General features: G+C 41.5%; 1 protein-coding gene and 2 long non-coding RNA genes across 4 annotated transcripts in view; 2 read left to right on the forward strand and 1 right to left on the reverse strand.

The window, feature by feature from the left end:
• Positions 1 to 14,942, forward strand: part of LOC123934889 — a 29,812-nt gene extending 14,870 nt beyond the window's left edge. The window contains exons 3-5 of the long non-coding RNA XR_006816843.1: positions 6,948 to 7,160; positions 10,562 to 10,625; positions 13,230 to 14,942. This is a non-coding gene — a long non-coding RNA (uncharacterized LOC123934889). The remainder of the gene's footprint in view (positions 1 to 6,947; positions 7,161 to 10,561; positions 10,626 to 13,229) is intronic.
• UPF3B (UPF3B regulator of nonsense mediated mRNA decay) lies at positions 801 to 17,196 on the reverse strand. 2 transcript variants are annotated; one of them, XM_045995063.1, is made up of 11 exons: positions 16,982 to 17,196; positions 15,985 to 16,091; positions 15,500 to 15,606; positions 11,344 to 11,442; positions 9,946 to 10,056; positions 8,031 to 8,074; positions 7,374 to 7,556; positions 6,931 to 6,969; positions 4,917 to 5,077; positions 4,298 to 4,592; positions 801 to 1,008 (listed from the first exon to the last, which is right to left on the reverse strand). In XM_045995063.1, exons 1-11 carry the CDS (start codon positions 17,135 to 17,137, stop codon positions 859 to 861), a joined length of 1,452 nt encoding a protein of 483 aa, XP_045851019.1. In that variant the 5' UTR covers positions 17,138 to 17,196; the 3' UTR covers positions 801 to 858. The 2 variants fall into 2 exon arrangements, with proteins under 2 accessions (XP_045851019.1, XP_045851020.1); XM_045995064.1 differs by lacking the exon at positions 6,931 to 6,969.
• A 328-nt stretch (positions 17,197 to 17,524) lies between these two features.
• On the forward strand, positions 17,525 to 23,471 carry LOC123935475. Its single transcript, XR_006816915.1, has 3 exons — positions 17,525 to 17,871; positions 18,038 to 18,239; positions 23,406 to 23,471. It is a non-coding gene; the product is annotated as an uncharacterized LOC123935475 (long non-coding RNA).
• The last annotated feature ends 941 nt before the right edge of the window (positions 23,472 to 24,412 follow it).

The raw sequence follows: 24,412 nt of genomic DNA on the forward strand, positions 1-24,412 counted from the left end.
ATATTTATTGACATCAATGCAAAACAAGCCAGGACTAAAAATTGCTATTTGACAGGAACAAATATTGGTACGGTTTCCTTCCTGGAGAGGGTGTGCACTCAGATCATGAGACCTAAGATTAAAACAAAGACTGGATTGTCAAGAACCAAACAAGGGTTAAATTTTACTTATTAATATAAAAACTGCTACAGGCAAAAAAGGAGATGTTTAAAAATACTCTTTGTGCTAAGCTCACATAAGCAAACAAAAAACTAAAACTAATCCTAAAACTTTAGGACACAGGATATAGATACAACAGGACTGTTTAAATTTTTGTACAGGCAAAAATTTGTTATATCCTCCACTGTCCTTGTACTACAATTACATGCTTGTTGCACCTACACTACACAAAGTCAACAGTTACCACCAACAATGAACGTAACTAGATCTGAACAAGACTTCACAGTGACTCTGTTCCACTCAAATGAAGAGAATTCAATCCAGGATTTCACAAACCTTGCTTTTAGAACCAGCTGTCTTTTTTCCCCCCTCCTTGTGTCATACCTAATGAAGTCCTCACCTGACCTTTCCTGCCTGCAAATTGCAATGCATGTCCTCTCCCCCATCTTTGTCTGACACTTTAAAGTTAATTTGTAGGAACTGCATAAAAAGTGAAATTGAACTTCCAACCTGAACCTGCGGTCAGGTTCCTGCTTTGACGCAAAGAAAAAAAAACATACTCCTCTGCAGTGTACCCCACCAGCACAGCGATCCCCTTTCTCTCTCTCTACTCCTTTGCCCTGAAGGCACTTCTGGATTGCTTAATACATGCTCTTTGGCTGCCTAGACAGTCAGGACACCTAAGGCCTTCTGGACTTATCACTCCTCTCCTCCTTCTTTTCTATGGCTAATACCACTTTCCTGCTTTTTTTCTACTGCTGAATCTCCAGACTTGGTGCTGTCATCAGGCGGACAGAGTCGATTTCGGCTTCGAGCTCCTGGCTGGTAAAGCTGCATTGCTGGGCGATCCTAAAGTAAAATTAAATGTTGATGTTACAAACTGCTACTCAACATTTACAGGGGATTTTCAAGTCATAAATTATGTATTGATGTATACCAAAACAACTCCTATGAGATCAAACCAACAGTGCTGATGGTTAATTTGCCTCTAACTGCTCACTTCCTTTCCCCATCTCCAAATAAAAGCAACCATTTTCTAAGTATTATTTTATATCCCTATGATATGTTTTCAATAAATCTAATTTTCTTAACCATCTCAAGATGAACTGAATTACCTTGAATTTCCTTTATTTCGAAACCTCAGCCATTGCCTATCTCTCTTCCCCATCAGTAAACTGACTTTAACATTCACTACCACGTAAGAGGATCATAAGAGTTAAACAGTAATAAAGAATGCAAAGTCTTAAGTGGAGACCTCCCTGAAATTATGAGCTCGAACCCTATGCAACTTGCCACAAACATGATTATTCCTTAATTCATATATGGCAACTTAACACCCCAGCCTGAGACTCTCTAGGTGGCATTTTAGATCTCAAATTCCTAAATAAGCCTCAATAAAGTCATCACATACCTCTCAGTTCAAGTAACGTGTGTGGTTTATGACAGAAGGATACTGGAAAACTTAGACGTTAGGCCCTTTTTGAATTCAACAAAAAAACCACATGAGCCTTCCTTACCCTTTCTCCCTGGTGTATGAAAGTTAGCCTTAAAGCATTATTCTCAACTGAACAATTCCAGCAAAATGTTTCACTATTTTTATGAGATGAAATGTTGAAACAGGTTAAGATTCCTGCATAGTATTTAATGAAATGGATGATGGGGCTCCCACTGTGCAAAGAAGGAACAATGTAAACATCAACAAGGACAATGACTGGTAACAACAAGTTGGAATGTGCCAAATATTTCTAAATCCACAAATTATTGCGACAAAACAAAACTCACTGATTACCTAGAAGTGGCTGGGACACCAGCTCATTACTCTGAATGCTGGTACATAAAGGGAAAGGAACAAGTGTTTATCCTGCCTTTCCTGTATAAACTGAATTTTGGGCTAAAATTTTTTTAAATTTTGTTAAAGATTTATTTGTTAAAGAGAGAGATCACAAGTAGGCAGAGAGGCAGGCAGAGAGAGGGGGAAGCAGGCTCCCCGCTGAGCAGAGAGCCCGATGCAGGGCTCGATCCCAGGACCCTGGGATCATGACCTGAGCTGAAGGCAGAGGCTTAACCCACTGAGCCACCCAGGCACCCCTCAGGCTAAAATTTTTTATGGTAGATGGATCAGACTTTACAATACCTGAACCTACTGATCAGTTGTTTTTTCAACTTTATCACCTAGAGAAATTTTAAATCTATAGAAATGTTGCAAAACTTATGCAATGAATACCTAATACCCTTCTCTTAAGAATCACAGTTATAAACATTTTGTCACATGCTCCTTCTGTCTCTAGTACACATATATACATGTGATTTTTACAGAATCATCTGTGAGCAAGTTGCAGACATTACGACCCTTCATCCCTAAATATTTCAGCTTGTATATCCAAAGAACAAGGACATTCTGTTCCGTAACCACAATACAATTACTATTGATTGATCAGAACATTACACTAGAAAGACACCCATAGGTCACACACTTCCTGATATGATGCAACAGGAAGTACACAACACAATCTATGAAGTATTCTCTTTTTCAGAATTTATTTTTAAGTAATCTCCACACCCAAAACTCAAAACCCTGAGATCAAGAGCTGCATGCTCTACTTACTGAGCCAATCAGGCACCCCTCCATCTCATGAAGGATTCTTTTTTTGTTTTTTAAGATTTCTTCCTTTATTTGAGAGAGAGTACAGAGAGAGGGGCAGAGGGAGAGGGACAGGAGAAAAGCAGACTCCACTAAGCACAGAGCCTGATGTGGAGCTCAATCCACGACCCTGAGATCATGACCTGAGTCAACTGACTGAGCCACCCAAGTGCCCCAATATATGAAGTATTTTTGCCAAAAACTGAGCCAGAATATATTCAGGCCTGTAGGTGAGGAGCCACCTGTTTTTATGAATAAAGTCTGACTGGCACACATACTCATTCTTTGACATATTATCTATGCCTGCTTTCCTACAGAGTTTAGTGGTTCAAACAGAGACCATATGGCCCACAAGGCCTAAAATATTTACCATCTGGCCCTTTACAGAAAAAAATCTGCTGACCCCTGCCCCAGATAGAACTACTAGTTTTCAAGGAAACAGAGAAGATAGAGAAACATGTTAAATGGTACCACAGGGATATACTTAGCCCAACCAATTTAGAGCCGATAGCTCCTCTGGACAAACTGGTTTCTGAAGCAAATAAATGGCAGGAAAACAAAAGGAGGGGAGGTTATTTAGATTAAGAGACTTAAAGCATACAATTTGTGGACATTGCTTAGAGCCCGTAAAAAAGTTATTAGTGAGACAATTCGGAAAAACAACATAGTAGCTAGGACATTAAGGAATTATTATTAGGGTTTTTTTTAGTATGAAAATGCTATTGGGATTGTATTAAGAAGAATCTGGGGGTGCCTGGGTGGATCAGTGGGTTAAGCCTCTGCCTTCGGCTGAGGTCATGATCTCAGGGTCCTGGGGTCGAGCCCCACATCGGGCTCTCTGCCCTGCAGGGAGCCTGCTTCCTCCTCTCTCTCTCTGCCTGCCTCTCTGCCTACTTGTGATCTGTCGAATAAATAAATAAAATCTTAAAAAAAAAAAGAATCTGTCTCTAATACTGATGTATTTAAAGAAGATGTTATGTCTAGGATTTGCCTGAAAATCATCCAGGGGCTCCTGGGTGGTACAGTCGGTTAAGTGTCCGACTCTTGATTTCCGCCCCGGTCCTGATCTCGGGGCTGTGAGACTGAGCCCCTTGTCGAGTTCTGCACTCAATGTGGAGCCTACTTGAGATTCTCTCTCCCTCTCCCTTTGACCCTCCTGCTCTTGCTCACTCTCTCTCTCAAATCAATAAATAAATCTTAAAAAAAAAAAAGAATCCAAGAGAGGTAGGGATGGGGCAGAGTAGAAAGGCTGGCCATGAGCTGGTAAGTGCTGAAGCTGGGTGATGTGTGTGTCATATTCTCTGTTCTACTTCTGTGTCTGTTTGAAATTTCTACAGTGTTCATAAAAGGACCCAACTGAGACTGAAAAACAGTTGCAGATAGTTCAACTTCCTCTTTAAAAAAGTCTGTCATAAACAGTGAGCTGGCCCTTTCCTTTACATTTGCAGGCAAAAAAAAAAAAGGCCTCATGAAAAGAGATACAACGAAAAGCAGCACCTTGTTTCTTATGCGATCTCTCTTAACCACTTCCTCTTTCTTTTCAGTTTTTTCTGAGCTGCTTACTGATTCTGTGCTTTCAGTCTTCTTTCCTTTATCCCGAACGGCTTCTTTCTCTTTTTTCAATTCTTCTTCCTTTCTTTTAAAAGCCTTCTCCTTCTCATAGCGCTCCTTCTGCCTGCGGCGCTCCTCTTCCTGCCGCTTCAGCCTCTCCCTCTCCCGCAGGATGCGCTCTTGGTCTCGCTCATAGTCCCGCTCCCGCTCCCTGTAGTCTCGGACACTCTCCTCTTCAGGCCTGCATGGGAAACAGATCTGAGCGGACACCCGCAAAGCCGGTCTGGTCACACATGCACATGTCTCTGATTAGGACTTGGCCACTACAGTGAGGGGGCACTTCTGGAGCAGAGGAAAAAAATACTAGCATTTTGAAAAACAGTTAAAAAAAAAGAAAGTGCACACCAGAAGTCATTCGCCCAGATTGAAGTGCTAGAATGTCTGAAACCTCTCTCCTCATCCCCCTACCCCACATAACTCAGGCACGAGTCCCGGACACGGCAGTAAAACCAGCATGTAGAAATATGCTGTAAACAAGTGTGCCAAAGAGTCCTTGGCTACTGACCTCTTAGGCTTTTCATCTTTAGGTTCACCACCAGAGCACTTGGGCAGTGTACAACTCTGCCCACTGGCTCTTTCATCATTCAGATTCTCTTTGTCCAGTTTCTTGGCTTTTTCTCTTTTATCTAATTCTTTTTCATCTCCTTTTTCTGGCTTCTTGAGTAGCTTTAAAGAGAACAAATTTATTCTTATTTTGAAGGGTGGGACATTCTCTTCTGATTCTATCAAAGAAAATAATATACTAAATATTTTGAATCTAGGCTATAGAAGGCCTCTTTCTGCAGATACTCTTCAACTTACAGGTGAACGACTAGAGCACGAGAGCAGTGAGTGACTAAAAGGATGCCATTAATGTGAAAGTGTCATCCACTCAAAGTGGTTTAATCACTTGTGGCAATGGGAGCAACACTCCTTTGGCTCTGGATGGGTCAGCCTGTCAGTGAACCGCTGCCCACTTCCAAGTACTCCTTCTGTAGCAAACTAGCATATTGATATCGCTTGATGTGGAAAATAAGCCACAAATTTAAAATGCTAGGCAGATTGCTGTTGGACCGTTTCCTTGTAGTACTTGGAATGACGAATGCCTTTGTCACCAAAGGAGAGATCCATTGCAAGAATAATTTTGCCTTGAGCCTGAGAATAACACACTTATGATGGTCCAATCATAGTTTTCATTATTTGATTTAAAAATCCAAATACCTCACAGGACTATGAAGTTCCATCTCTACCGAGTAGGAACTCTGCTCAATGTCACATATATATACGTGTGTGTGTATATATACACACACACACACACACACATACATACATATATATATGAGACACACACATATATATGACAGAATGCAATTCTAAAATAAACGTGCTTTATAAAGTCCAAATTGCTAACAAAATAGTTTCTTTCTCACACCACGGCCACGAACCTCTCTAGAATACCCCCAGGCGTCGGATATTCAGAGAGATTCTTAGGCAAAGTGGAAGAATTTCGAGGCTCAGAGTGAAGGCATCACACAAAGCTTCGTCACAGGGTGAAGGCGGCACACGAGTCACCAAGCGAAAGGCAAAGCAGTGCAAGACTGAAGCGCGAAGTACTTCAGCGCGCAGCCACGGCAGACGGCAAGTCTGAGCTGGACACCGAGGAGGCACCAATGTAAAGCAAGGGCTCCCCGTGCGGCTTCATCGGGAGTGTTCTTATTTTTCCAATGAACATCTTTGTTAGAAGCCAGGATGTTCATTACTCTCTTAAGAACATTGATGAATGTTTCTAGTATGGCTGGCTCTACCTTCTGCCTGGCTGACAGGAATAGCAAGTCAGGTCGCTTGTGGCATGGCAGAGAGAGAGATCACTAGAAGGAATTAAGATGGGAACCTTCCACCCCACTGCCAAGCTCCTTGTTGCCAACAATGAGCCTGGGAGAGCCCTGCGGGGAACAAACCCTGGCCTGCTTAGTTTGAGGAGATAAAGGGAGACCCTGCCACCACCTCTGTGAGATTTTTTCTGACCTTCTCTGAAGTACTAGGTACTTCCCCAGAACGTTTGTGGGAGCAAGAGCTGCCCAAGCCAGGCCCTCAGAAGGGAAGCAGTAAGGCTGGGATTTTTCTACAAGTTTTCCTCTTCCTAGATGCAGCGTGTTCATCAGAATCTGCCACTCACAGATTCCCGGTAGATTAAAGAAGGTAACGGGGAAGCATGTGACACAGGGTATTTATCCCTAAATACTCCCACAAGGCAACCAGTTAGGAGGGGCACGTGAAGAGAAAGAGCTCTTTAGACACAGCTGTCCTCTAGCTGTATATTGTGGAAGCTTCTGGGTACCCAGCAGAGCATCAGGAAGGCATCTGGGCTTCCTTCTAAGGTAGGAATTTAGAATGGCTCAGATTTGAAGAAGACTCAAGTCAGGGAAGAGTTTTCTACAGGTTATCATTACCACCACCACCACCAAAAGGACTTATTATTAACTAAGACCTGTGTGTGTGACATGATACTAGATGCTCTGTATCATGTACTTGGTCCTTACATTTTTCTGATTCACAGCTTGTAACAGAAACCTGTGTACCTGAAGACAGTGGAAAACAAACAGATGAGGCAACTTCACGTATCAAATATGAAGGAAAAGCTGAATAAAACCCATACTTCATGCCAGCCAGCCCTAAGCCCTTACTTAGGAAGAACTGAGAGAATAATAATCCAAACATTGAACATTCACAATGATAAAAATAATGCAGATCTTCACTGAAGAAATATCATGTAAGTTATTTAATCTGTTTAAATTATCTCAAATTTTAAAAAATAATACTATTAGCATTATTGGAAAGATTCCTATTGGTTCACCTCCCCCAACCAAAGGCAACAACAAAACCAAAAAAATATATTTACACTGACACAAGATGCATGCATATTTAACGAAGTAGACACATGCGATTTTTAGCAACATGCAGTCAATTTAAGTTATTTTCATACCTTAATCTTTGGTTCGTCCTTTAATTTGTCCCTTTCTGGAACTCTGTCTATCTTCTTCAGCTTTTCTATATCTTTCCTTTTTCGTTTTTCTTCTTCTTTCCATTTCCTCCTCTCTTCTTCCCTTTGTCTTTTCCTTTCTATTTCTCGCCTCCTTCTTTCTTCTCTTTTTTCTTCTCTCATTCTCTGGAAAGAAACATCAACATAAGCCTTCAAACAAGATAATCTCCACCAGAAACTTAGTCCCGAAGTATGGTGGGCACCCACTAAATTGGATCGTCTTTCCTTCCTACTTTCTACGAAGGGGCATGCTATCTCTTTAACCCCCTCCCCACCCCATTGTGAATATGAGAATAAAGACCAGGGCCTGTTGGTATCAGTCTCCCACTGTTGACTTGCTGTATTTCCAGAGACTTTCAGAAAATCAAGGGAGTGTGTCTGGAACAAGGTAAAGACTCTCTGGGTTTGCAGAGTGAATCCTTGGCCCAACAACCAGACCAAAGGAGCGGGTCAGAGAGTGAGGCCAGTGAGCCAAATCTTTAAAGAATAACGGTGGAAAAAGCAGCTATTTCTCCTCTAGGATCCCAGTGCTCGTATGTTTACAGACCATGAACCAGCGAAATAAAAGTATTGAGAGAACTATAAAAACAAAAGGTTTACCTGCTTGTTTTTCAGGAAGCTCAAAAGTGGGGTTGTCTTTTTAGCTACACAAATGTAAACACATTATTAATAATACTTATCAACCCCTAGAAAGGATTCCATTTTCTGACATTCCCTGCCAACCACCCAAGGTGGGAAAAGTAAACCCCTTAAAACAGTTCACACGTACGTTATCAGAAAGAAGTTTCACAATATTCTACTTCAGTTCTGAAGGTTTAAAATACTTTTTAAAAAGTGAAGAAATTCAAATTAAAACAATTTCTTAAAAGAGTAATTCCCGGTGTTGGTGAGAATTGAGTGCAAAGGACATTCTCTTGTTTTACAGATGGGAATATAAATCTGTTCAACTGGGAAGAAACTGAAGGAGCTAAAAATATCTAATCTTTCTGACCCCACAATTCCACTTCTGGGAATTTATTCTAAGGAAACCATCAGAGATGGGCTTATATTCTGCATCTACTAATAAAAACCGTTTTAGGGGGCCCATGGGTGGCTCAGTTGTTTAAGAATCTGCCTTCAGCTCAGGTCATGATCTCGGGGTCCTCGGATTGGACCCTGTGGGCTCCCTGCTCATTGAGGAGTCTGCTTCTCCTTCTGCCCCTCCCTCCGCCCCCCTCCCCGCTTGTGCTCTCTCTCAAATAAATGAACAAATAAAACCTTAAAAATAAAGTTTTAGAAGAATATGTAATTCTCAATATTCTGAATAATGCTATCTAGTCTTGTAATTAGGTTTTTTTTAGTGTTTTGCATTTTTTTTTGTTTGTTTTTAGAGAGACAGAGAGCAGGGAGGGGCAGAGGGAGGGAGAGAGAATCTTTTTTTTTTTTTTTTAAAGATTTTATTTATTTGACAGAGAGAGAGAGATCACAAGTAGGCAGAGGCAGGCAGAGAGAGAGGGGGAAGCAGGCTCCCTGCTGAGCACAGAGCCTGATGCGGGGCTTGATCCCAGGACCCTGAGATCATGACCTGAGCCAAAGGCAGAGGCTTTATCCCACTGAGCCACCCAGGTGCCCCAGGAGAGAGAATCTTTTTTTTTTTTTTTTTTTTAAAGATTTTTTTTATTTATTTATTTGACAGAGATCACAAGTAGGCAGAGAGGCAGGCAGAGAGAGTGAGAGGGAAGCAGGCTCCCTGCCGAGCAGAGAGCCCGACGTGGGACTCGATCCCAGGACCCTGAGATCATGACCCGAGCCGAAGGCAGCGGCCCAAACCACTGAGCCACCCAGGCGCCCCGGGAGAGAGAATCTTAAGCAGGCTCCATGCTCAGTGTGGAGCTCAGCGCAGGGCTTGATCTCATGACCCTGAGGATCATGACCTGAGCCAAAATCAAGAGTCGGGATGCTTAACTGACTGAGCCACCCAGGCACCCCACCTTATAGTTGGCTTTTTGAAAGCATACTTCCTTTGGATAAATTCCTAAGAGTGGAAATCTTGGGTCAGGGGCTTTGCTTATGATTAGAGCTGATAGAGGAGTGACCATTTATTACTAGAAGAGTGACAATTTACTACTAGAACATCCAAACTAGACTTTCTCAAGAAGTCTTCAATTTTGCAGTAACTAATTTCACCTTTTGATATTTTCAAATTTTTTTCAGGAATGTGAGCTGCTTGTTACTAGAAAATACCAGTTGATCTTCAAAGGGTTACCAATATCTAAAGGTCCCATGGATCTTTAGACTTTTTCCACTTATATTTATGTGACATTAAAATAGGTCACAGAGAATTTTGCCCATCTTCTCAAAGCATTTATATAACCCTGTGAGGCAGGTACTACCTGCATTTTATAGCAGAAGAAACAGAGGCTCAGAGAAGTTAGTGCCTTCCCCATGGTCACACAGCTAGTAAGTGCCAGAAGTGGGAGTCAGACAAGTCTTCTGAAGAAAAAGCAATTGTCCTTAATTCCTATTGCCCACTTACCTATTAATTCTCTATTTTTTGCTTCTATTTCCTCTAGCAGTGTCTCTGGAGTAGATGTCATTTTCTCATTATCTGCAGCATAACTCTCCAAAAATTTTCTATATTCTGGATCTAAATCATTGTTTAAGTAAACAAAATATAGCAGACTTTAACAAAACTTTCTACATCATAGAAGATTAAAAATAAACCTAAACACACCCACTAGACCATTTAGGGCTTTCTTGGTCCCTTACTCTCAGAACTCCTATCCCCCATACATAGTAAGGGAGCCTGGTATAACATGGCGTCAGGGATAATTAGACACCACAGGAATGTTAAGTAGTTTGGTTTTAAAAGTCACTGCTCCAAATAACCCAGAGTCACACTTATGTGAGAACTGAAAGTTGTAGTTGTGGGACCTTCATAGTATTAATAGATAGCATGTAAGCAATTCCTGTATGGGTATACCTCGCTTTCAGTAAACCCAACACCTGAAAATCAGGTGTTCCAGAAAGGTAATTTGAGGTCCTACATGCTGTACTGGAGTTGATGGTAATTCCTGGAGTTGTTTTTTAGATGCATCTGACATCAGAAAGGGTAACACATCTGAGTCATTCCATTGCTTGTATTTGTGCAGTTTCGACACACTGTGAAGCATGTCACTGATCTGGTCTCCCAGATCTGAATCTGTGATACAATCAGTAAGTACCTGTGTGTTGAATCTTTTCCATGTTTTCTTTATAAAATACCTACTATAAAAAATAATGGAAATCAAACTAGACGATTCCAAAATGTCAATCAGATATAAAATATTACAGCTAAGGCCTTATCCAACAGAACATTACACAGAGCTCAAAATATGTACCCAGTTTACCCCATATGGCAATTATTCTAGTTTTTCAGTTCCTCTATTCCAGTTCAATGTAATTACTATGTGTGCAGTTCACTGCATATTCAAAACCTAAAAAAAACAGGTCACTTAAGCTACTTTATATTGTTACCTGAGTATAAAAATTTTTCTATCCCATCTCTCAATGATAAACCTCCCCTCTATAAAAATGGAAAACAAAAAAAAAATCATAAAATAGCATGAGACCTTAAGGAGTTGCACTTTGATACATCTCATTTTCCCCCACTGTCTTCTAACCAACAAACCAGCGGTAATTTACTGCTCAACAGTCAACAATATATTGCTCGACGGTGGAGGAATGAAATGGCAGTAGCTGGAAGAGTGGGAATTTTACAGGAAACCCACTTCCACTGTAACAATTAAAGCTTTCAGCAGTGAATTACATTTCTCATGAACTGTATTCTGTATGTTTTCCTATTTAAAAGACTGGAATCCAATTAATTCCCACAAAGATGATATTTTTTAAAAACCCATGGCAATAGCATGACATAACTAGAGCTATACTGTACCATCATCGATAGTCCCAACTTTGGTATCTCTTTTCTTAGTCTTCTTTTTTGCAGCTTTTTGAAAAGGTGCAAATTCTACTATAGCAGGATATTCCTGACCTGTTTAGAAAAAATACCACACTTTCTGTAACAAAAAAAGTCACAAAGTGGATACAAGACAGTCAACCCACCGCTCTCTAGGCCTCTTTGGTTGGGAGTCATCTGAATAGGGGCCTCTCAGTGGGCATAAATCACACGGGCACAACTAAAATCAGTGTGTTACCAAAGGAGCCCAAATTCGCACTGATAATGTAATGCAAAGATCCGGCAGGGAAATACAATATTCACTTAAATTCAACTTCTACAAGTGTGATGTTTTGATTTGTGGGGGGAAAAAAATCTACAGATCAATTTTCATTTAAAAAATACAATCAGAGGGGTGCCTAGGTGGCTCAGTGGGTTAAAGCCCCTGCCTTCGGCTCAGGTCATGATCCCAGGGTCCTGGGATCAAGCCCCACATCAGGCTCTCTGCTCAGCAGGGAGCTTGCTTCCCCCCTCTCTCTCTGCCTGCCTCTCTGCCTGCTTGTCATCTCTGTCAAATAAATAAATAAAATCTTTAAAAAAAATACAATCAGAAATCTCTAGACTAATCTGTAGAGATACAAAGAAGATCAGTGACTGCCTAGAGCAGGGGGCACAGTTGGAAGAGAGTGGGGAATGACTGTTAAGGAATGTGGGGTTTCTCTTCGGAGTGCTAAATGTATTCTAAAATTAGATTGTGGCGATAGCTGCACTACTCTGTGAATATACAAAAAACCACTTTTTTTTTTTTTAAGATTTTTTTTTATTTTATTTATTTGACAGAGAGAGAGATCACAAGTAGGCAGAGAGGCAGGCAGAGAGAGAGGAGGAAGCAGGCTCCCTGCGGAGCAGAGAGCCCGACGCGGGGCTCGATCCCAGGACCCTGAGATCATGACCTGAGCCGAAGGCAGCGGCTTAATCCACTGAGCCACCCAGGCGCCCCACAAAAAACCACTTTAAAGGGTGAATTTTATGGCACATGAATTATATCTCAATAAAATTGTTATTAAAAAAATACACCAGGGGTGGCTCAGTGGGTTAAGGCCTCTGCCTTCGGCTCAGGTCATGATCCCAGGGTCCTGGGATCAAGCCCCGCATAGGGCTCTCTGCTCAGCAGGGAGCCTACTTCCCTTCCTTTCTCTCTGACTGCTTCTCTGACTACTTGTGATCTCTGTCTGTCAAATAAATAAAATATTAGAAAAAAAATACACCAGGAGACACCAAAAGTACAGGCAATGAAAGAGTGAAAAATAGGTAAATTGAACTACATCAAAATTAAGAACTTCTGTGCATCTAAGGACAAAACAGAGTAAAAAGGCAACCTACAGAACGGGAGAAAATAGCTGCAAATCATTTATCTGATTAGGGGTCAATATACAAAATATATAAAGAACTCCTACAATTCAGTAACAACAAAAAACCCAACTAAAAAATGTTCAAAAGACTTGAATAGACATTTCTACAAAGATGATGTACAAATGGCCAACAAGCATATGAAAAGATTAAAATATTACCTCACTAACCATTAGGGAAATGCAAATCAAAACCACAATGAGGTATCACCTCACACCCATTAGAATGGCAGCTATTAAAGGAAAAAAAAAAACAGAGTAACAAGGGTTGGCAAGGACATGAAGAAATTAGAACCCTCATGCGTTATTGGTAGGAATGTGAAATGGTGCAGCTGCTATGGAAAACAATATGGTGGTTCCTCCAGAAATTAAAAATAGAATTACGTTATTACCCAGCAATTCCACCTTTGGGTGTATATTCAAAAGAAGTCAAAGCAGAGACCTGAATAGATGTTTGTACACTCACATTCACAGGAGCATTATTTACAATAGTCAAAAGGTGGAAGCAACTCAGATGTCCCTCAACAGATAAATGGATAAACAAAATGTAGTGTGTGCATATACACACAACGGAATATTACTCTGTCTTAAAAAGGAATTTCTGACACACCCTATAACAAGGATCAACCTTGAGGACATTATGCTAAATAAATAAGCCAGTATCAGAAAGTCAAATACTCTACGGTTCCACTCATGAGGTACCTAGAATGGTCAACTTTATACAGAATGATGGTTCACAGAGATAGAATGGTAGTTGCCAGGGGCTGGGAAGAGGAAGAAATGGGGATATGGAGATTTACTGTTTAATGGGTATAGAGTTTCAGTCTTGCAAGATAAACAAGTTCTAGAGATTGGTTGCACAACAGTGTGAATGTACTCAATACTACTGAACTATACACTTAAAATGGTTAAGATGGTAAATTTTATTTATGCGTATTTTACCACACTTAAAAAAATGTAAACAAAAAAAGGAATCAGGTTATAATATATGCAATAACACAGATGAATCTTGAAAACATGCTAAGTAAAAGAGGCAGTCACAAAGGCTACATATTATATGATTCTGTTTATATGAAATGTCCAGAAGAGGGAGAAGGGGAGATGATTGCTGACAGTTATAGCATTCTTTTTGGAGTAATGAAAACATTCCAGAATCACATAGTGGTGATGGTTGTACAACTTTGTGAGTATACTAAAAACCACTGAATTTTATGGTATGTGAGTTATATCACAATACAAAAAACCAAGTGACTGCTGGAAAAAGAAAATACACCAGATCCCTGCTCTAGAATAATGTCATAAAGGGTATAAAACACTATCATTGGCATGTAGATGTGAGCCTGAATAGAGTAAGCAGAAATGACCAGAAAGCATCAAAGTGGTCAGGGAGGAAACACGATCTTGGAAATCCTAGTGAATGCAGAATCAGATTAGCTTATTAACTGATCTATTTGAGAAGCAATAGATAAACCAGACTGAAGCAGAATGAACTGTGGAAGAGGGGTTGGGAAAAAAAAAACCAAAAAACCAGAAGTAAGGCCAGGCTCTGAAGGGCTCTGACTACCAGGCTAAGGAATTTGGACTTTTTTCCCCTGCAACTGCTATCTTAAATCACTATTTTCAAAAACACTCATTTCATGACAATATAACAGACTGAGTTAGTCATACGAAAATGAAAAAAGAAAAGGAAAATTCTGTAAGTTTAGAGACAATGGTTGTTACCTCACTAACCATTAGGGCATTAGGAGGGAAGGACACAATGTGAAAGTATTAGTAAGTAGACAAGATATTCAAAAACAATAAATTAACAAGATTCATCACGTGTTTAATTATATGGAATAAGAAAGAGAAGAAAAAGTTAAAACACAGCTCAGATTTCAAGGAACACATTGCTATCTACTGGAACAAAGCTGGAGTGGATAAGCAACTGCTTTTGGTGGGGGAAGGGGACCAGGGACTAATAAAAGCTGATCAAACATAGTGGCAATCCTTCAACTTTTACTGGCATATTCCCTGACAAAGATTTCATTTTTACCAACTTTGAAGTAATACTGAGAAACAGCCCAACAAAAAGACGTGTCATTTACCTATGATCACAAAGCCAAAAGAAAAGTGGTAAATGGCAGCTTGGACATTCTCTGGCTAAATTCCCTGACCACTTTGCTGCAAGTGGCAGAGTTAAGGCTGAAGTTTTTCTTCTCTATAGACTCCTGGATACAAAGTGGGAGATCATCAAGTTCGAATGTTTTAAGTACCAATTAATACAAATTAGAAAGTTGAACAGTATTCCAACTGGGAATTACTGGCTAAAAGGATTTAAATTAAAATAAATAAATCAATGTTGGCCCTTGAAGCAAGATGTCAAGTAAATATTTAAAATGTGTCGTACAAGCTCAAAGAGTCATTTATCAGTATTACTGCTATAACTAGTCAATGGTCAAAACAACAGATCATCTAATCCAGGGCAAACAAAACTGCCACAGGAAAACAGTGGCAATTTCATTCAGTGGATCAAACTACAAAAGTAACAGGTTAATAAAAATACCCAAGGGCTGTGAAAAGTCACACATCTGTTTATAAGACTGCAGTAAGCTCAGCTAATGTGTAAAACTCTCCAAATGTTGCACATTTTATCACCCAGAATTTTAGAAAAGCTATGAAGGCATTGAGAAAACACTGTGATACACACATTGTCTTAAACATACAAATGACAAAGAAACTCCCCTTCAGTTACAAGGACTCACCTTTATTGTCAAGGAATACATAACCATCAAAGCGATCCCTGAACAAAATAATGTCCTCTTGGTTTTTAAAGTTGATGTATGCTCTGGCATACATATGAGGATACAGACTGCAGAGAGGAAAGCAATTATGTAAATGTGCTTGCAGGTGTCTGGCTGAATTACAAGTATGCATATATTGTAAGAGACAAGCTCAAAAATCAAATAGAAACAATAAGATAGGGGTGCCTGGGTGGCTCTGTGGGTTAAACCTATGCCTTCGGCTCAGGTCATGATCTCAGGGTCCTGGGATCCACTCCCACAGCGGGCTCTCTGCTCAGCAAGGAGCCTGCTTCCCTCTCTCTCTCTGCCTGTCTTTCTGCCTACTTGTGATCTCTCTCTCTCAGTCAAATAAATATATAAAATCGTTTAAAAAACACAGTAGGATAAAAAAAGAATGGATGAAAATTTTTCATTTACCCCCACCCTCTTTTATTTATTCATTTTACCTAGTATCATTAGAAAAAAACTCAAAATAATCATGCTCTGGCATAGGCTGAAGATGTTCCTGAAGTTGCTCCTTGGTCAAAGTGGGAGGTAATCTCCGAATTACCACCTTAAGAAATGAACGAGGAAAATCAAATTAGTACAAATCAGTTTTCTGTCATACCTGAATCACTGCCCCTGAAAATAGACGGTCTTTAAAAGATGAGCTCACTTATAAAAACCCAGTAGAAAATTATTCTAATGCTCAGAATTACTCATAGTAATAACGCCGTTTTTATAAACTCCTAGAAATGAGAACTGCATGGAGAAAGGAAAATCTTAAGGTTCTATTAAACGGAAGCCCCGCAGTTCACCTGGTTTTTGCATCATTTTCTAGCACCCATTTTTCAATAGATGTATTAGCAAGAGATTAGCAGGCTAACCCTGGTCTTTCTGGGTGCCAGGAACATTTGACTTATTATCGCCCTACCACATCCGACACATCGTAAAACAAAATCCTTCCTCATTCAGCGTAAAGAATTAAAAACTCTAAGGAATACTAAAAGTTCCGTCGTTGCTCCCCAAATAGGATGAAACTGACCTGGCCCCCGGACCATTAATCCCCCACTCACGCTCAACTCGCCTCCATTAATACTCCTCCCACCCCCGCTGGCCCCCTCACTATTTAATAATCCCAATTAACCTTTTAATTCCTCTTTCTCTTTACTGTCGCTCCCCCACCATCATCTCACAGCTCTGACCTAAAGCTTCTCGTCTGGGAATCCCGCCCCCCTCCCCCCCCCCCCCCGTTTTCTCTCACTCGCACCCCGGGGCTTGGCCGAAAGGGGTCCACCCCTCCCCATCTCGGACGAATGGATGAAAACAGGGTGACGCGATTTCCACTCAGGTGAAGAAACAGAAGCGCAGACTGGGAGAGGAAGAGGGCAGCCCCATTCCCAACCATCCTCGCGGGTGGCGGACCCGTCCCGCCCTCTCCCGGGCCAACAGCCGGCCAGGCACCTTGCTCAGCGCCTCTTTCTTCTCCTTATTTCGATCCTGCTTATCTTCCCCTTTGGTGGTGTCGCCCGAAGCCCCACCGCCGCTGCCTGTGGCCCCCGGGGGAGTCAACAGGGTTACTCGCTTCTCTTTAGGCCTATGCTCCTTTTCCTCCTTCATGGCCACGGCTTCGCTCCTCACAGCGGCTGCCCGGCCTAAACGCCGCTACGCTGGGCACCTACGACGCCCGGCCCACTCCCGTAAAGCTCCGCCCCCAACAAGCGCCCCTAGTGATAAGCCAGGCCCCGCGTTCCATTGGACCCCGCCAGAATCTCGCGAGACATCAGGGCGCCAAGCTTCCTTTGATGGAAAGGTTTTAGCACCTGGTCTTAACTTCCCGCCTGTCGACTCCCCGCACCGCCCAATCCCCTAGCGGCCCATACTCCCTCGGGGTCGCTCTTCTCACGTCATTCACAACTCCGCCATGTTGGCTAGAAGGACTCTTTCACGGACTACAAATCCCGGCATACAAAGTAGTTAGCTGCTTCTGGCCGCGCGTTCTGGAGCCTTAGTTTTATCAGCGTCTCCAGTTATAAGTAACGAGAGGTCTTTACTCTTGAAAGTTCAGTGTTTTTCAGATCAAAAGAGAAAAAAAAAAACAAACTTTTTTTTTTTTGGCAAAGAAAAAAAAAAGCTAGATTCTGCAGGCTTCGTTTCCCTCAGGGAACCCGATGTTATCCAAAGTTTACCTCGCTGGGGGAACAATTTGTGCTTTCTTTTTAGATTTGTATTTTTTATTATCGACTCTAAAGTGTACTTTCAGGAACTTTGGAATTTCTTTTCCTCACATTGATTAGGATTCACAGATACTTCACACCATTCACTGATATTTAAAGGAGTAATATAACCAAAATGTATGAGATTTGTTTTCCTTATACTTTTTTAAAGTAAAAGGATTCTGTCATGGTACTCACGCCTCATGGGGAGGAGAAAATAAAATATAATCCAACTGCTTTAGATGGGTTTACCCTTTTTCCCACTTTGAAAAAGGCTAATTCTTCTTCTTTTTTTTTTTAATAGCTGCAGACTGGAAACAATTCAGATGTCTCAACTGGCGAATGGACAAACGAAATATGATACATTCATAGGATGAAATGATACTCTGCAATAAAAACGAAATGATAACGTCTGTCATGAATAAATCTGAGAATGATGATGCTGCGTGAAAAAATCCAGGCACAGCACATGCTGTACGATCTCATTTTATGAAATTCGAGAAAAGGTAAAACTAGTGATAAAATGCAGGTCAGTGATTGCAGGGGACAGGGGTGGAGAGAAGGGACTGACTGTAGAGAGACTCCAGGAAACGTTTTTGGAATGATGAAAATGTCCTTTATCACGATTGTGGTGGTGGTTGCATGTCTATACATATTTGTGTAAACTCGTTGAATTGTACACTTAAAATTAGTGACTATTATTATTACTATTTTATAGCAAATCCCTCCAGTCCTTTCTTTTTAAAAAAGATTTTATTTATTTATTTGACAGAGAGATCACAAGTAGGCAGAGAGGCAGGCAGAGAGAGAGAATGGGGGAAGCAGGCTCCCAGCTGAGCAGAGAACCTGGTGTGGGGCTCGATCCCAGGACCCTGAGATCATGACCTGAGCTGAAGGCAGAGGCTTTAACCCACTGAGCCACCCAGGTGCCCCAGTGACTATTATTATTAAGTAAATTAAACTTCAGCCAAGTTCAGCCCCTCAAATTTAAAAAAAAATGAAAAATTTTATAAGTGTTTCTCTAAATGATAGAGCATTTGTATTTCATGAAGTCAGAGGTACCATTTGACTTTAAGACCACCATTATTTTATGTACCAAAAAAGAAAAACATGCTGTGCATTGAACTATGACACATCATCAACTTTTTTTCTAAGATTTTATTTATTTATTTGATAGAGATCACAAGTAGTCAGAGAGGCAGGCAGAGAGAGAGAGGAGAAAGCAGGTTCCCCACCGAGCAGAGAGCCCGATGTGGGGCTTGATCCCAGGACCTTGAGATCATGACCTGAGCCGAAGGCTGAGGCTTTAACCCACTGGCCACCCAGGCGCCTCCATCATCAACTTTTTAAAAAAAGGTTTTATTTATTTGTTGACAGAGAGATCACAAGTAGGCAGAGAGGCAGGCGGGGGGGGGGGGGGGAAGCAGGCTCCCCGCTGAGCAGAGAGCCCGATGCGGGGCTCGACCCCAGGACCCTGAGATCACGACCCGAGCCGAAGGCAGAGGTTTAACCCACTGAGCCACCCAGGTGCCCCTCACACCATTAACTTCTAAGATTCATCTTGATTTTGGAGGTGTTAAGATGTGGGGAAAAAATGTCAGAATCAATTGAATGTATTATTTCTGTATTATGTGCAATTAAGGAAAAAGGAAGTGAAATAGGAAAGAAGGACAAAAATGATAAGCTAGAACAATACACAGATACCCATGGGGGGCAGGAATCAAGGTAAGGATGCAATGGAAGCCCAGGGCAGAAAGCTGGCTCAGAGCCAAGGTCCCATCTTTGCTGACATCTAGAATATATTACCCAGACTCAATCCTCAAATTTTTCTCAACCTCTGTTGCCAAGCAGATGTTTGATTCCTCTTCCAAAATTGTTTCTTCGTATTTGAGATCTGTTACTTCTGTCTCCAGTACCTGACTGTTCTTATAAGCCTAGCTTAGGTATCTGCCTCTGCATTTACATCTTGGTGTCTGCCTCTGTTCTGGAGTGCTCACTAGCTTTTTTTTCTTTTTCTTTTTAAGATTTATCTATATATTTGAGGGGGGAGGGGACAGAGGTCGAGGGAGAGAAGATCTGACACAGACTCTGCACTGAGCATAGAGCCTGACGAAGGGCTCTATTTCACAACCCTGAGATCACGACCTGAGCCAAAACCATGAGTTGGACTTTTAACTGGCTGAGCCACCCAGGTGCTCCTGAGGGCTCTCTAGCTTTAAACCATTCTATGTCAGCTGTTAGAACTGGGTGTCCCAGAGGTCAGTCCTTAGACCTCTTTTCTTTTCCTTTTTTTTTTTTTTAGATTTTATTTATTTATTTGACAGACAGAGATCACAAGCAGGCAGAGAGGCAGGCAGAGAGAGAGGAAGGGAAGCAGGCTCCCGGCCAGGCAGAGAGCCCGGTGCGGGGCTCAATCTCAGGACCCTGGGATCAGGACCTGAGCCAAAAGCAGAGGCTTTAACCCACTGAGCCACCCAGGCGCCCCCTTAGACCTCTTTTCTATCTATACTCACTCTCTTGTTAATCTCATCCATTCTGTGGATTTTCGCTCTTCACTGACAACTCCGAAATTTGTACCTCCAGCCGCTACCTCTCCCCTGAATTCCAGACTCCTATGCGGTTGCCTGTTTGATATCTCCGCATAGCTGTCTAACATGTTCAGATTCTCTGAACACATCAAAACTGAACATTTGATTTTTCCCCACACCAACTGTAGTAGTTTCCTTTTGCTGCTGTAACAAATTACCACAAATGTAGTGGGTTAAAATAACACACCTTTATTACCTTGCAGTTCTGTAAATGAAAAGTCCAACATGGATCTCACTGTACTAAAACTGAGATGCAGGCAAGTGCACCTGCAGACTGAGTTCCTTGCTGGAAGCTCTAGGAGAGAATGTAGTTTTTTGGTCATTTTCAGAGTTTTGAGGCCGCTCATCTTCCTCCACTCATGGTCCCTTCTTCCATCTTCAAAGCCAGCAACATACCACCTTTCTCTGACCCTGCTTAAGCTACCTCTTTTTCACTCACTCTTCTATCTCTTCCTTCCACTTTTTCTTTTTTAGACAGAATCTTAAGCAGAATCCATGCCCAGTGCGGAGCCCCAGACACAGGGCTTGATCTCACGACCCTGAGATCATGAACAACAGTCAAGAGTCAGACACTTAACTGACTGAGCCACCCAGGCACCCCTCCCCTTCCACGTTTAAGACCCCTGTGATTCTATTGTTCTGAATAATCCAAAATACTCTTCCTGTGTTAATGTTAGGTGATTAGCTACCTTAATTCCCTTTGCCATATAATTTATGTTTAAAAATGAAATTCAGGGGGTGGGGGATAGGGATAGGGTGGCTGGGTTATGGACATTGGGGAGGGTATGTGCTATGGTGAGTGCTGTGAAGTGTGTAAACCTGGCGATTCACAGACCTGTACCCCTGGGGCTAATAATAACATTATATGTTAATGAAAAAATAAAATAAATAAATTAGACATTTCTATACTCAAAAAATAAAAATAAAAACAAAATTCAGTTGGCTTTATTAAGGGATTCATGAATTGGGCAGTATCCCATCTAGCAAATAGAGAGCTGCTCAGAAGAACTGTACAAAATGGAAGGTTCTTACAGGTAGGAGGGTGGGGCAAGGAAGCTATTAGCAAAAGGAAATAAATGACTGAGGCTCAGACATTTTTCTGAGAGGAAAGGAAAGGTAGGGTGTTTATCATGCTGATTACCTCACTAGTGCTGATCAGGAACTTTCAGCTTGACTGTTAAAAGGTCAGATTCCTGGGATAGATTGAAACTGGAATTAAATCTTGGTTTCCTCTTGTGGTCGGGGGACGGTGGAATTGTCTTCAGCTCATGGCTGCTCTTTTTTTTTTTTTTCACATTCTAAACACTTAACATAGTCAGAGCTTTTAGGGATTAGGGTATAGACAACTTGGGGGGGGCATTATATTATCTACCACACACTATAAAGTTTCTTTAAAAAAATATATTTTAGGGGCGCCTGGGTGGCTCAGTGGGTTAAGCCTCTGCCTTCAACTCAGGCCATGATCTCAGGGTCCTGGGATCGAGCTCAGCATTGGGCTCTCTGCTCAGCAGGAAGCCTGCCTCCCCCTCTCTGCCTGCCTCTCTGCCTACTTGTGTTCTCTCTCTGTCAAATAAATAAATCCTTTTTAAAAAGGATTTTATTTGACATAGAGGGAGCACAAGCAGGGGGAGCAGCAGGCAGAGAGAGAGGGAGAAGCAGGCTCCCTGCCAAGCAGGGAGTCTAGCGTAGGGCTCAAACCCAAGACCCTGGGATCATGTCCTGAGCCAATAGCAGACACTTAACTGACTGAGCCACCCAGGTGCCCCATGTAAAGTTTCTTTTTGTAATTAAACTTAATTAGGGTATAATACCTCTACAGACAAGTGCACAAATAATAAATGTACAACTTGATAAGTCTTCACGAATGAACACACTCACGTAACCAGCACTGAGAGCAAGAAAGAGCATGGCCGGCAATCTAGATGCTTCCTTGGTTTCGCTTCCAGGTCACTTCCTCTACCAAGAATACGACCATCCTGACTTCTAACATATTGGTTAATTTTGCCTGTTCAGAAATTTCTGTAAACTGAACTACATGGTGTGAATTCTTTATGCCTGACTTCTTTCTCTTAACATTTATGGCTGTGAGATTCATTTATATTCTCACATGTAGCTTTGAATTGTTTGTTTTCATTGCTGTATAGTATTCCATTGTGTGTATCTACCATAGTGTTTCCATTTCACTATGTGGGGTGCTGCTTTGAATATTCCAGTACATATCATTTGGTGAACATATGTATACATTTATATCGGGTGCATATCTAGCATTGGAATTGCCAGATCATAGAGTAAGCATATGTTCCATTTTAGTAAAGGAAAAATTTTACTTGAACTCTTAAGATTCTTTTAGCTGGCCTAGGAATTAAATTGACATAAGACAGATTAATAGGAGAAAAAAAGCCAGAGTTTAATCACGTGTGCACAGAAGCCTAATAATAAAATTGAGACCCAAAGAAATGACCAAGACAGATAGCTTTTTAATTTTTTTGCAAACAAATCTGTGAGGAATTGACAGGACAAAGAAAACTTATGTTCAGGGCACCTGGGTGGCTCAATCAGTTAAGCATCTGCCTTTGGCTCAAGTCATGATCCCAGAGTCCTGGGACTGAGTCACACGTCGGGCTCCCTGCTAAATGGGGAGCCTGCTTCTCCCTCTCCGTCCTCGCCCCTGCTCATTCTCTCTCTCTCTGTGTCTCTCTAAAATGAATAAATAAAGTCTTTTTTATGTTTGGGGGCACCCGGTGGCTCAGTGGGTTAAAGCCTCTGCCTTCAGCTCAGGTCATGATCTCAGGGTCCTGGGATCGAGCCCCGCATCGGGCTCTCTGCTCATCTGGGAGCCTGCTTCCCCTTCTCTCTCTGCCTGCCTCTCTGCCTACTTGTGATCTCTCTCTGTCAAATAAATAAATAAAATCTTAAAAAAAAAACAAAACTTATGTTTGGGAGCTTTGATTAGTAAGGAATTCTAGACAGAGTTTGGGTTGGGGCAGTAAACTAGTAAAAGTAACCAGACTTGTTTATACAGCCTTCTTGTTTATGAAGTCTCTATTTCTGATGATAAAGATGTCTCTTTGCCTCCTGGTACAGGAAGGGTACCTTTCGCATGGGAGATTTATTCCTGGATTTCTGGAGACAAAAGGAAGTCAGAATTTCGTGAGTAATTTTAATTCTATATAGTCACTCTGCCAAAATGTCACATTTGATGCAGCCTACCCTTGGCTTGCATACTTGCCAAAGAGCTTTCCAATGTGTTTGTACTGTTTTACATTCTTAAGAGCCATGTGTGAGTTCCAGTTGCTTCATATTCTTGCGAAAACTAGATGAGCATATAGTGGTAGCCCCTGTTGTTGGTTTTAAGATTTTATTTATTTATTTGCCAGAGAGAGAGCAAGTGTACAAGCAGGGGGAGCAGCAAGCAGAGGGAGAAGCAGGCTCTGGGCTGAGCAGAGAACCCAGTGTGGGACTCGATCCTCAGGCCTGGGACATCATAACTTGAGTCAGAGGCAGAAGCGTAACAGACTGAACCACGCAGAAGTCCTCCCTTGCAGTTTCACTCGGCACTTCTCTAATGATTAATGAAGTTGCCCGCCTTTTCATATATTTCTCACTGTACATCTTTCTAACCTTTTGGTTATTGTACCATGTTAATATGTTATTTATTCCAAAACAAAAGGAAAAAAATAAAACCCAAGGGGAAGGGTGTGGTATGGCCCCTTTTCACTAGTTAAAGGGGAGAATAAAAGACAGAGAGAGAGAGGTAGAGAACTCTTCCAAAGTTCCTCACATCCTTGACTGTCACTGTTTCACTGTATAGTCCAAGATCCTTCTTCCCACTTCCCAAGCTAGGCATTACCATGGTTGGGGTTGTCTCCTCACCTGGAACAGCAGAAGGGAAAATGTCTACACACACACAGAAAAACCGTACTGTTTTTCTTCTGAAATTCTTCCCTGGCCTTACTTGAGCAGGCCATTTTTTTATGAGTTGTATTGCCCCTTTTGTATCAACTCCTTTCACAAATAAAACTCACGGGACTCATGTGGGACTGCTTGGTGTTCAACTTCACCCAGCATAATGGGAACTGTGAGACTAAGAT

Source organism: Meles meles, chromosome X, assembly GCF_922984935.1.
Source record: "Meles meles chromosome X, mMelMel3.1 paternal haplotype, whole genome shotgun sequence".
NCBI lineage: Eukaryota > Metazoa > Chordata > Mammalia > Carnivora > Mustelidae > Meles > Meles meles.